Source organism: Apteryx mantelli, chromosome 4, assembly GCF_036417845.1.
Source record: "Apteryx mantelli isolate bAptMan1 chromosome 4, bAptMan1.hap1, whole genome shotgun sequence".
NCBI classification, from domain to species: Eukaryota; Metazoa; Chordata; class Aves; order Apterygiformes; family Apterygidae; genus Apteryx; species Apteryx mantelli.
In genome coordinates this window covers 74,443,431-74,457,444 of record NC_089981.1, presented here as the reverse complement: position 1 = coordinate 74,457,444, position 14,014 = coordinate 74,443,431, and the positions used below count along the sequence as shown (strand labels likewise).

Genomic DNA, 14,014 nt, shown 5'->3' with positions numbered 1-14,014 from the left:
GTATAGATTCCAGCTTCAGTAAAGCGTAACATATTCTTGCTATATTGAATTAGTTTTGGTTATTCTAGAAGCTGAAGTATTCAGTCTTAATTTTGTATTGTTGAATAAAATTGATATTTGTATTGATACATTTACTAAGCAACTGATACCTTTTTCTTCTCATTACTTACTCAGCTAGAAGTTTTAGAGTTTCTAGAACAACAAAATGATCCCAGAACAACCCCTCCTCCCCCCCACCCAAAAAAACCCCCACAACACTAAGACATTGCAATGACACTCACTACCCACAGCAGAGAAGCACAAGTTTAGTTAAAAGTCATCAACTCAAAAGTCTAATTCAAATCAGGATACCCAGTATATCTAAAACCATTAGAGTCACAGAATATTAATGTTGAATATTTTCTCTACAACAGCAGTTTTCAACTTCTTGTTTGCAGATCTTTGAGTCCGTGAACTTACTTCTAGATGTCTATGACAGGTAACTCAGAAACACAACCCTATTGCCAGTAGATTTAGATACACTGACCAGGAATCTATTTCTACTACTAGCAGACTTTTATTGGTCTGAAAAAATAAGAGGAATTAAAGCCATAAATAACATCAGCTGAGAGGAAAGGGAGAAGGAGTGGGTAAGATATAAAGATGATGAATTTGTTTTAAATAAGACAAGCAATTGCATGCTGTGAAAAAAATATACACATCACAAAGGTTTAGGCAGGGTAATTATAATATGAAGACCACAATCATCAGTGGTTCTAGCAGTTAAAGAAACTGTAGTCAAAAATCAGGCTACTCATTAAAGTTACTCACATCAAGCAATAGGCAGGATTGGGCTCATGCTGATACGAAGATCAATCAAATGATGCACAGCTATTTGTAATTTTTACTTTTATTTCAGGGCAAGCTTAAACTATTTGACAAGAAGAGAAATAGTGCCATCTGCTGACATAAGGAACAGAGAGTGACTTGCAAGGAAAGCAAGTGTAAGATGCCAAGACTGTTACAGTTAGTGTTTTAAATAAAGTTGAGTTCAAACTTTTAGAGACAACAGTACAGCTCCAGCTTGTTTACGCATGCATTTCTTCTAGTTTTGTCAGCCGTTAAAGAGTTCAAGATTTTGAAATGGAGTCCTAATCAGGAGACAGGGAAAAGATGCTCTTAAAATGTGTTTGTCAATAAATTCCATCTCCAGACCCAAAAACTCAAACCCACCATACAACACACAATCTTTCCCTTTAACAGACTAAAACTTAGCATCCTGTTACTTCCCAAATCCAACATCAGGTTTATTTACAGAATATTCTTTTATGCAGTATTTATTTCTTTAGGTGGTATTGTGTTTTATATTAGCAGAAAATCTAACAGACAAGTTTGAATTAAGAGTAAAAGAAGTTTTGTGCATTCAGAAAAATCAGGCAACTATGGGATTGTGCTGTTTTTTATTGTGTTTTCAATGGAGAAATACATCATCTGTTTACAAAATAGCTCTTGAAAAATACAAGGAGTACAGATACTATAAAACAAAGCAAACTCCAGTCATGAGACACTACGTACATCATGCGAAAGCAACAGTCTGATCTCCAGGTTATGAAAACTAGAATTAAAAAGTCACTATACAGAAAAAGATTCCAAGTTTCCAGCTTGGCAAAACTTGGGTGCAGTTACATGAAACGTTTAATAAAATGAAAAAGATTTTCCGATGTGTAAACAAAATGACAAGACTAAATTTGTGCCTGGCAATTTCGATCTAAACTCCATAGCTACACAAAATACACAGACACCTTGTACACTTCAACTGTTAATATAACCTTCTTTGGGGGTGGACGACAGCAGGCTGCACAGGCCAAGGAAAAGAGAAGTATTGTTTACTAGACATCTTAGACAAATGGCAAAAAAAAACCCTTCAGTTACTGCACAGCCTAAGTAAAAGATAAGCTACACTCTGACTTTGGAAAATTAATTTAGAAGGATAAGGGGAAGAGTGTAAGTAATTTAATTTTAACATGAAAGATGCACATGTAATAGGATGGAGCACAATGGGAGAAGGGAGTTCATAAAACATGCTAATCAAAATATGAGAAGTATGATTTGACATCCCACTTATTTCAGACTAAGTAACAGTAACATGAAGTTTGTTATCTACATCTGGTATTACTGCTGATACCCCTCACATTCCTCAAATACTGATGTTCTTTGCCATGAGAGATTCAGTTCTTTTAAAAGAAAAAGTTGTTACTAATCTTTTTGATAGGACTACAGAACAAAAGATAGGAGTAAGAGAGCTTACTAGATGTCAAGTGCTTACAAGAAATATGATTTTTAAAAGTTCAATGTTGTTCAGTATGTAAAACTATTTCTGATGAGCCATCTAAAATAAAAAGGTTAAAATTCTTGGGGAAAAATCTTTTTGTCTTTATTTAAAATTTGAAGCTTTTTAATGCATACAGGACTTTTATGGAGTGTACAAAAATCATCTTATATTTAGTGATTCAAAGGCCATCAAGATGGGTATTAGTTTTCACAGGCACACTATTTTCTTAAACATTTTAGTCATGGGACAAAATTTTGAATTTGTGCCTACAAGCCACAAGGTATTGTGATAAGGTAAGTAGGAAAAAAAAAAAATTAAGGGTTCTGGCTTGTTTGTCCTATATTGTGCATACAAGCTGCAAAAAAACAAAACAAAACAAAAAAACACTAAACGCAAAAGCTTTTCCCAAGAAATATAGTAAAGGGATCAAAAAGGGTATAAGGAGATTGATTAGCTCAAAGGAAAGTTTATCTGCTGTTTGATTGCTGATCTGTATGCACCTTAAAATAATCCTATAAATAAAAGTAGACCACATCTTAATCATGTCCCACCAATACCAAAACCTTCCCAATTATCTTCTCAACATATGTCTTATAACCTCAAGATTTGACATTTAATTTTAAAGGCTTACTGCTGCTTGATGGCAGTTGAACTAGATATGCTATACACCGTTTTCAATGCATAGTATACCATAGAAAGTCATCCAATTTGCAAATTACTAGTATTGAAGAGATTCTTCAATAAAATGAAAGTGTATCAGCTGAAGATCTAAAATTAGTCATACTCCAATAAAAAAAGTACATAAAAGTGCATTTAAGGGATTCTTATGCCAGTTTTATCTCAAATTTTGAAACAATGCATCGAACATAAATTTAATCAGAATGTCAAATATGGCTACAAATAGTGTTCATGTTTTTAAAGGCAGTAATCCTTCGAAATATTTAATGCAACTGTTGCTAACACATTAATAGTACTCCTGGCTTCACATACTAACCTGGACTTCCAATCAAGTGGTGATTTTAGCCCAGAAAGGGAAGTGCACAAAATATACCTAAATCCATTGCGATCATGTTCTAGTCTTGCACCCTTCGTTCTCCTTTTTTTCTAGCATTAGAAGACAACAGGTTGAGTTGGCAGATACTGTTTATGGACCCCTGAGGTTGTTTTTACCGATTCAATCTCAATTTTATTGAATTCTTGATAACAGGAATAGGATTTGCAGGGAGAGCAGGGATATCTGAAAGGTCTGTACTGGATGTTTTCTGAAAAGAAGAGAAGTTGTTTAGCTGTATTTTAATCTCACAAAAATCAAAAGAAAAATATTTTAGTAACCAGCACTCAAATTCAACAATGACAAAATAATTGAGAGAATATTTAAGAATACACCAAAATTAGGATAATTACAAATTGTAAGTAGAGATGTAGACATTTCCTTTGCCTACACAGTCATTAAGGAAAATCTATACAACTGTCTCTTCATAGCACCTATTTCTCTTTTCCACAAGTGCAAGAAATTAAGCTGGACCTACTAATAACCTGTAAATAAAGCATAATATCCACAAAACAGGGGTGCTTGATAGGCGATACCATCTGATCTGTATCTTTAGTATTTAAAGATTGCTTTGAATAACTCAGTGTTAAGCCCCATGTCTCTTGTGGATGAACGATGAAAAACTGTCCCCAATGCGAAAGGATGCGTTTTCATACATTCTCATTTCATACTATTTAAAAGCTCTTTACAGCCAAATTTCCCATTTTTCTCAATGCTTTACAAAGAAGAGGCATGAAGAACTCTAAAACAGTACTAGACAACTGCGATAAGAATTTTACCTTGACAATAATCTGAACAGCTTTGTCCCACTTAAAAGAATTAGAATTCATTCAGCAAAGCTATAACTGAAGCAAAATAAAAAAGAAACACTCTAGATTCAGTATGATTCATTCATTTTTCACATGTCGAAGAAGCCTGTATTTCTACACTGGTCAGTCTCTCTTCTTTTTTCCCCCCTTCTTTTTTCTTCTTAAGTACTTCTACTCCACTTCAGCATATTATTTCGAGTATCCATTATATCATAATAGTCCAGTTATTAAGCATTGCTTCCCATGATTCATTAGAAAGTTTCCTTATGTTATAGATGTTCAAAATTTACATAAAGTACATTTGATACATGGGTAAAACTGCGTTAAAATCACTGCTTCAAATTTTCATTTAAAAAGTCAACTGCGTTAGCACTCACTGATACCATAGCAAAGTCCAAAGAAACAAGGATTCACTGCCAAATAGCTTAAACAATCCTGATCCTTCCCCAGCTATTCCCCACCGCTCTCCTCCTGCCAGTAGCCCACTCTCTGGTTCATACTGACCTGCTGTTTAATATTATTTCTATTTATTCCAATATGAGCAGGAATGTGTTCTAAATAAAGCCAATGAAAATATTGAAAAATGACAGAAGAGGCCCACTAAATTGGTTTCCAGATTACCTTTGCTACAGCAATGATCACTCAATTTGTAAAAATACAAAACTTTATATAATCATCCCTCAACAACTAGCAGAAATAAACTTGGTACACTAAGTGATCTATAAAGAAACTAATTTCCCTGAAGCAGTTTAGAGTGCCTGTGTAACATTTAGTGTTTCAGCCAAACAATTTTAGTACCTGCATTTGATACTGCTCACATAGTTCAAAATGCTTGATAACAAATACGATTAGTACTATTGCAATATATCTCCTTTTTCAATCAGTATACTTGCTAAACAACACTTCATGGGTAAAGTGTGCATAAAATGCTTTGTGATCAAAAAAATCAAACTTCAATCAGTAGAGCAACAAGAGAAGCTTAGAAATGCTAGTAAAGTCAAAAGACATTCTGGAAAAGTTGTTACAATATTAGAAACAAAAATATAGAGTGAATACCATGGAATTCTTAAGTTTTTTCCAATGCTCCTTCCACTCATAAAATCTACAGTGAAGCAACGTAGCTGGCTAATACACCAAATATCAGAATCTGAAGTTATGCTTCAGACATTCTTAACCTCTACCAGGACATTTTTGAACAGCAGCTATTTAAAGCATTTGTTTCCTTGTTAGAAAGGATTATTCTGTGATGTGCAAAGCACAAAGGAATAAACTGAGCCCCTTACTTTGAAGGCACAATTCAGAAGAGCGAATCCGGCTTCAGTCAGTTTGTATGGCAAGCCATACATGTTTAGCTACAATGCACATTCAATAAGATCAAAGACCATCTAAAACACAAAAATTGTGACAGTAACAACAAGCAACTTTCCATACAATGGATATTAAAAATTGTACGTTTTTTAACACTTGGATCATTTTAATTTCAATATTGTCACCACAGACTAGCACACACATAGATGCATTGTTTTTAAAGCCAGTACCTGAGGAGCTTGCAGAGAAGTCGTTGTCTGAAGAGGTTCTGGTTGAGAAGTAACATTCACTTCTGTCTCAAGTTGCTCCTAGAAAACCAAAAGCCTCAACTAAATGACTTGCTTATACCCTTCTGAAGGCTACACAGTGTTGCAGGCTCCAGTTATGCAGCTATTTATGCAGAACTCCATTAAGCAGAATGCCTTAAGTTGCACAGATAGAGCATATCAAAAAAGGCAAGCATGGCTGGCTGCATCACTACCGATTCTCATACAACACAGAAGTCATCACACTGAGGATGTTCTGCAAATTGGGAATTTGACATCAACACAAGCAACATCACTTTTTATTTGTCACTTGTTTAAACATAAATGTTTATTATGCAGAATACATTTGGAAAACCTTATACATGGTTCAACTCATAAAAGACAAAAGTGTAGTATCAAGGAAGACCACGTGAAATGTTACGGAGAAGTGGAAAAGCAGTTGAATTTATAACAAATATAGTATTAAGCAAACTATTTTAACACTAAGGAACTAAGCTTAAGTCACTGAACCAATTTCACAAACAGCTGAAGATGAAGACTGGGACAAACTATCTCTGTGACCACAGTGGGACAGTTACTCCCAGAACATCAACTTCATCACTCAGTAAGTAATTTTCACACAGCTCCAAAATTCTCTAAAGACCATAGGTGCCCAAATATCCTAAGTCTCTACACACGACCTCATCTTCATCTCTCTGATACAGTCTTCAAAATCAAAAGGATTGTGGATTTGTTACAATACTCTAAAAAAATTGTTTGGAGAAGAGGGAGCAAGAGGAGAAGTTAATCACTCAAAGTCCACTCTTACCCAAAAAGTCAAAAATCACCTTCCTTTCTAGAGAGTTACTAATGAGCAAGTACATGGCTTTTTTGAAGTTTACATTACATACATTTGTTAATGTACAAATTGATATAGAATATAAGGTTAAACAGAAAACATCTTATTTCAAGGACATGCATAGAGAGGATGAGGTTTCACAAGAAATGAGCCAATCTAACATTTGCCTGCTCAAAAAGGGTGAGGGTCCTATCTACTTTTTTCTTCTCCCAGTCCTCTGCCCCCATCCCCTTCTGCACAAACAAGTGAGCAAGTTCAGCTCAACAACCCGGGGGGGGGGGGGGGGGAAATGTTTTGCTCAGGAGTCGTAACAAACAGTGGGATTATCAGTGGGTTAAGTACCAAAGGGCTGCAGAGGAGCAGACTTTCTCCTCCATAATGTAAAGAGGTATTTAAACAATCAGGTGGACAAGATCACACCTGTTTCAAGGGTAGGGTTTCACTGCTTGTCTGAGGTGAGCAGTTAGTTCATTATCACCAGAAAGGAGGTCTCAGTCCTGCTTGTTCCCCTTGTGCCAGTGCTGGCAGTTGTCTGACCATATACAAACTAACTCAGCTCATTAACCTGGGAAAAAATCCTCTCCACCTTTTCACTGCAACAGTTTTCCTGTCAATTTAATGAGTTGAATCAGCTTTCTGGATGACCAGATAAGTGTCAGTCAGCTTTTCAAGTAAAAGAGTGGGACTGCATGGCTGAAGCTGGAGAGAGGGACATTCTCCTTCTAATGACAACCACCTGTTAGTTTGTCTGGTACCATATAGTAAGACCATTACTGTAATAAAAGGCTTCCACTTCAATGAAGACAAAATATGTTTATGTTAATATGTATGGAAAGAAACAGCCTAATTAAGGAGATAGCTTTAAAAGTCAGTCTCCTCTCTAAATCCTAACAGGATTACCTATATCTTTTACTATAAAGATCTGTAACCAGAGGATCTATTTTGGATGTTAGAATTAAATGCATTTCTGTCTTCACCTATCTTGAGTTCAAAGAGATTTCAAGACGACTATATAACAAATTACAATTCTTCATTCAAGAGTGTGGAAACACTATAAATCAAAGCACTTGGGTGTTCTAATAGATACCTCAATTTCTCAATGCATTTTCCAGAGTATTCCAAGGATAGCAAAACGCACCCCATAAAAACAGTGTCAGTTCAAGTAGAGAGCTGCTATCATATGGCTAAACAAAGCCTGTCACCCTTTCTACTCACTGGTAAGCAGAAAAATTGTCTCCTAAATTACAAAATACTGGAGGAACATGCTTGAATCTCTGAAGGTCACCAAGAGTTTACCGAATCGCATAAAATAATTTCTCTATCAGAAAGGACTTCAAACACCATCACCATCATTCGAAAGCTTTATAGATAAAAAAGTGAACAAGTTCACACGTGATTTTAAGATTCTCAGTCTAACATTCAAAAAAAATCCAATGGAATGCATAGAAGTGCTCTTTAAACGAATAAAGCTCATCAGGTTTGGGCTGCAGCTAAAGCAAGGCACACAGACACATCCCTACTCCAATTAAATTTGACTAAAAAAATTATTAGGTTTCTGCTATGCATAACACTGTGAATGACCAAAGAAATCACTGTCCTATGTGACAGTGTACTGAGGCTCAGCTTAGCCTGACAGTGAGTAATGTACTGCAATTCATTAATATTAACAGCTGCTTTGAAAAACAACATATGCTTTTGACATGTTTAATGGACAGCCTATACCATATCTACAAACACTATCAGTTACGCTGCCTAGGGAAATGCATAGTAATTTTCAAAAGTCTTAATTAATCTAAACAAAACTATATGATCTAGTCACACATACCTTAGTTTCCATTTTTTCATGCTCATCCACATCTATACAGCTAGTATCTTCACTTATTTCATCCTGCTGAAATGCAAAAAAAACCAGAAACTTTTTATAAAAATACAGTATTAAAAAAAGAAAAAAAACATGAAAGTAAGAGGTCAAAGTGTTTCTACAGACAGGATCAGCTGAAGGGCTTACAGTCTCATAATGCAAAAAAATCTGCTTTTAAGAATACCAGAACTTAGAACCTAAACATTTGTGCTAATCCAATAAGTGTGTCACATATGACAAATACCAGCATAACAAAAATGATACCAACACCTAAGCAAACTGAATACATAAAGAACCTACACAATCCAAGTAGGGAATATAAACCAGATACTTGAATCCTAGAATACGAGAATCAGCTCTCTGCAGGAGAAATAAGTGTTCGATATTTTGGACATTGGTATGTTATGATCTCAAAGTCTTAAATACCTCTTCAATTTTTATTTTCTTGGGAGACTCTTCTTTATGGGGAGATGATGTCCTTTTCACTGCTGTGACAGGGCTAGGTGTTTTTGTTGCAACATTTCCTGAAGTTCTTGGAGATGGATTTAATAGATGCGTTGAGGAAAGAACTCTAGAGATTGTAGGCTTTGGTGGTGGAGAAATGGCTGGTTGCGTGGCAGTTTGAGGAATGCTTTCATTTGAAGTACCTATGGGTAAGATAATTTAAGAAGTTTCAGCAAAATTAGTTTCGAACTCAGACATTTCAGTTCAGTCACTGGTATTTTTGGTCTCTCTTTGAAACCACTGTTACCAAGTAGGCATAATGGGTAAGCTAATGGTATAAGCACCACATCTGGAACAAAATGCATACACAGCATAGTTTAGTTTCAAGCTCATTGTGAGAGAAAATTCATGTACCAGAAGCACGGTAGCCATGTCAGTGACATTTCAGTTGGTCTAATCAGCCTTGCTAAACAGCAGGGTACACTAGCTCAGATGGAGCTCTGTGCTAATATAGCCATATTGTTCTTGATACCCAAAGAAGTTTTACTATCTCTGTATTGAGTCATATATGTATGGGCATACAGCACCTTAATCAAACACAAGAGAAATCTGACATTCTCTTTGTCAACTTTAAACCTGAATTTTACTGTTTCTCAGCATCAGAGAAAGCCCCTAGAGATATGAAGTCATTACAGAGCACCAGATATTAAGATCTGACATTCCATATACCCATTTGAAAAATGCTCCATATGACAAAGCTTTACCTCATCAGTTGCCTACCTCAAACAAGTAAGTGCACCCAGAGAGACCCTGCACACAGGGAGACCCTCAGGATGAGAAAAAAATTATATTGCAGAAGTTTTTCATTAATAACTACTAGGTGATTGCTTCTGTTTCATCCAAAAACAAAGATGAACAGCTGATATGCTTCCAAATCCAGAAACAGTTATGCCATTTAAGTTTCATTTAGTGCTCAAAAACAAATTTATTCACACTGATACACTGTGATTTATGATTAAAAAACAGAAAACAGTAAGACTCCACCATCCTACACGTCTAAGACAGGAATATGAGAGATCTCATCTTTAAAGGCTAAGCAATTGGTCTCTGCGATCAATTTCTGACTTGCTCCCCTCTTTACGGCTGAAGTTCCAACAAAAAAAGACGACAACAGCTAACTCCATAGCAGTAAGTGAAGACTTGCACCAGGTGCCTTTGTTCTTTCATTAAAAAGGCAATTACTTGCAGCAATATTAACTGAGTTTTACTTTTTCAGGTAGAAAATATGGAAGATAAAGCAAATGTAGCTGGACATATTTGAAAAGATACCATTAAGGAGCATGTGTTCTGCTTCCATCTGAATCTTCTTCAATCCTAGAATCATTTTAGTGAAATAGGAATAGCAGCAACATGGGAGCATGGATAATAGACAGTGCAGAACTGCCTCTTGGGTTTAACTACAAATGGAGTAGAAGTAATCCAAAAATAGCTCTTCCAGCTTTAGAGAGTGGACATCTTTTTCTCACCAGACCAACTGAGCTACAGACATCATCCGTCTCAGGTCATAGAAAACCTTTACTACTCTTGTGAATGACAAACATCAGTACAGAAGAATACAGAATAAATAAAAATTGCTTTACAAAATAATTATTTTTAGATTTCTACCAAAATATCCTGAGTTCTAAAGTAGTTAATCTGTAAAACAAGGAGCAAATGTTACAGCATATGCGCGTGAAAGTCTCAAATTGAAAGAAAAACTGCTTCTCTGTAAACTTTACCAAAAAAAAAAAAAACACAATAGAAACAACATACTATGCTGTCTTCCTTACCCCCTGAGCTTTCACTGGAATTTGTTTGTGGCACAGTGACTTCAGAAGCCTGTATGTTGGTCACAGATGCTGCTGTTACAGCTGGCGCAGGACTGCTTCTGCTAAAAAGAGAAAGATGACAAAGTGTTGAATGTAAGTGTGCCTACAGGATTATACAATCTGCCTTTCACCACAACATACGTGTGGCCAGTTACTTTAGCTGAGTTTTAGTTCACTTAAATTGCAGTGCGTGCTATAACATAGTATTTTAAGTTGTGAAAACACAATAGAGCATTTGGCAAATTACCATCAAACTTGCACTATGAAAAACACTCCACGTATTTAGTCTGAATCACTTCAGAGAAAGCTTTTTAAACCAGTATGAAATTGCATTAAAAAAGGCAAAAACTGAGGTAATGTCTGCACAAATCAGGTGCAGAGGGAAATGCAGCAGTTAGTTTTCTTGAAGAATGGAACAAAACCACTGTAGAAGGACTAGAATAAAAAGTTTGTTTTTAATTTACACACACCATTACTACTTTAACTTTAGTCCTGAGTAAAGAACTGGAATTTCACATGACAAAATCAGAGAAGTATTAAGTCTTTAAAAACAATCCATGTCAAGTTTCACTTCAAATGTGATATCCTAGATATCATGCTTAATAATTATACAGACTTATTTTAATAGCATGGTTAGAGCTTTCCAAGTGTTGGAAACCATTTACCAAGAAAGACTAACTGAAAGAGCATGGATCAAAAGGAATAAGATAAGTTCACTACTTAAGTATTTTATCCTACACATCTAATAATACACATCCACTACCGAACAGCTGCAGGAAACTGATGTTATTGACTTCTTTGTTTATCAAATAGAGGAACATGAGAATCATAGAGGAAGAGAGCTTAGAAATACAATATACATAAGCAAATTGAAGTTTTGATAAATACTTAAAAACCAGAAAGTTAGGATTAAGATAAATATTAATATGTACACTTTGAAAATATAACGGAAAATTATGTTCCTAAGCTTAATTTGCAGTTACCATCAGTAATAGCAGCAGCACTACTGATTTGAGGCAGAAAGCCTATACTTCCCTGTCTCACATTTTCATCCAAAACTTATGCAACTCTCCATCTTTCACACCTCATTTTTCTGCTCACTACCTCTCACAGCCTCCTACTGCAGTCCCCACAAAGTTTTTATTTCACCTGATTTTAAGCTCCTGTCTTTACCCAGCCTTGTAACTCCTCATCTGAAGTCCAACACCATGCTCCCTACCCTACCCCCCGTTAGTCCTGCTCTAGTGTTCAAACTGGAAATACAAATGTCTGCAAGTTTGAGTCGTACATTTACACCTTGATGTAACAGCATTATCTCACGCACACAGTACTTTCTATGCTTTTAACACAAGTAATATTCAGGAACAGAAAGCAACATTAAAATTAAGACTGAAAGTCATCATTACCCCTGAGAACTTCCTGAACTGTTCAATGGACTCGTCTTCATAGCACTAGTAGGCGAAGGCACAGACGTGCTGTTATCACTGTCCATAGACAAGTCTAGGCTGCTGTCATTCAGAGCTGTCAACCTGACTCCTTCTGTTGAATGCTGTAATCCACAAGACAAAAAATTGTTTGTTAATCTCATTAAGGGCTTAAAAATCAACTGAGACGCAAATGAAAGAATATTTCAGTTACACTAAGTGTTAGCTGTTTCATTTATTGGGGGGGGGGGGGGGCGGGGAGACACCCAAAATTTAACCATAATGAGCTTCCACCACAACCTAAGCATGTAATTGCGCCTAAAATGTGCTTATGTAAGTACATTTTTAGAAGAAACTTGAAAATAGGAGCATTTCAAAATGAACAAGTATGCAAAATAGGAATGGATAATTTTCAAATCTTTTTTTATACAAATAATCAACTGTCCTGTTAAATGTACAAGCATTTACATTTTCATGTTTGCAATTAAGGTCAAAATTTATCTGAAACATCAATGATGTTCAAAACCATAAGACTGTTTTTTCTTGTATTTAGTGACTGCATTTTCACCTTTATTCAAGTTTCTTTGCTTTTCTGAGCTGAGAGATACTGCTGTTATTAACTTCAAAGTAATACTGAAATACACCAAAGGTTAGATTTTGAAAGATCACAGTTAATACAGAGAATTTAGAGGCCAATTTGAACATACACAGTTGAATAATCAGAACATTAGCGGAGGAGAAAAACCCTCCTATGGCATAGTACTGCTTAAAGAGATGTGTTACTAAATATTTGCATTATTCTCTGAAATGTGCTGAATAAGTTTATAGTTGGTTTCGATAGAAGATTTTCTAATCTTTAAAAAAAGCTTTCAACACTCTTTAAAACAGCTTTAATAATAAAGCATGTTATTCAGATATACCTAAAACAGAATATATAATGGTGGCGTAGCTTTCAGATTAAGTTGATATAAATAGGTAGGAACTTCTAAATAAAGACCAAATTGTTAAATCCAAGACTCTACTCCCTCTCTCCTGTCCCCACTGAAAGTAAATCACATCCAATCAAACAGCCTTATTAAAAAATTTTTCTGTTTTTCTCGTGTATGGTTGCACAGGTATGCCACATGTTGAGCGAAAAAACTCTGGATGGGCAATAAGCAATTTTCAGACGTCAGCTGTCACTTAAATCTTTTACTTTTTTTAACTAAAAGGATAGATAATTCTGAAAACTGCCACACTGCAGGTTGGAGAACACTTTCAGTCAAATTATCCTCAAAATATTCAGCTTCAGTTAAAGCAACAGATCATTGTCTTAGACACAGAAGGTAGCAACAAGTCCAACATCCTGCTTCGCTTCTATTCAATGACATGAGATTTTATCTTTAGGAAACCTACAGAAAAATCTGAACAAGAGTAACTTAAGAGGAAAAATTTGAAGATAACAAGACTTGCTTGACTGATAATTACATTGGTATTGTTACAGATGCTTCCTTTAGGTGACTTCCATGATACAATAACAAGACAGCTTTAAAATCTCATTCTTAAATTGATTTAAATCCATTTAGTTTAGGAATGCCAACAGAAGATGATAAATTTCAGCAAGTGATCTTAGAGTGAATAAAATAGGACCAAAGATGATATTAAACTCCGTGGTGTTGACGCTCTGGGAAATCCAGCATTACATTTAGCACATCTGGTACATATATACCATAGTCTATGAGATCATATTGCTTATACAGGTAAAGCTAAGTTTTCAAAATGTTTCTATTTTTTTGATTTACAAATCAAATAACAGTGGAATCATTACTCAATGGCATTTTTAGTGCTCTCAAAT

At 35.4% G+C, this 14,014-nt stretch overlaps 1 protein-coding gene across 4 annotated transcripts in view; it reads right to left on the bottom strand.

The window, feature by feature from the left end:
• Positions 1-903: 903 nt before the first annotated feature.
• Positions 904-14,014, bottom strand: part of PAPOLA (poly(A) polymerase alpha) — a 50,686-nt gene continuing 37,575 nt past the window's right edge. For 2 of the 4 annotated variants that reach the window (XM_013940731.2, XM_067294939.1), the window contains exons 17-22: positions 12,163-12,305; positions 10,718-10,818; positions 8,871-9,091; positions 8,409-8,474; positions 5,710-5,787; positions 1,423-3,573 (exon numbers count right to left, since the gene is read on the bottom strand). In XM_013940731.2, the coding sequence (XP_013796185.1) occupies positions 3,478-3,573; positions 5,710-5,787; positions 8,409-8,474; positions 8,871-9,091; positions 10,718-10,818; positions 12,163-12,305 (705 nt within the window). In that variant the 3' untranslated portion in view covers positions 1,423-3,477. Of the gene's footprint in view, positions 1,131-1,422; positions 3,574-5,468; positions 5,557-5,709; positions 5,788-8,408; positions 8,475-8,870; positions 9,092-10,717; positions 10,819-12,162; positions 12,306-14,014 lie in introns of those variants that run through there. The other 2 variants (XR_001292275.2, XM_013940733.2) reach the window with 2 other exon arrangements.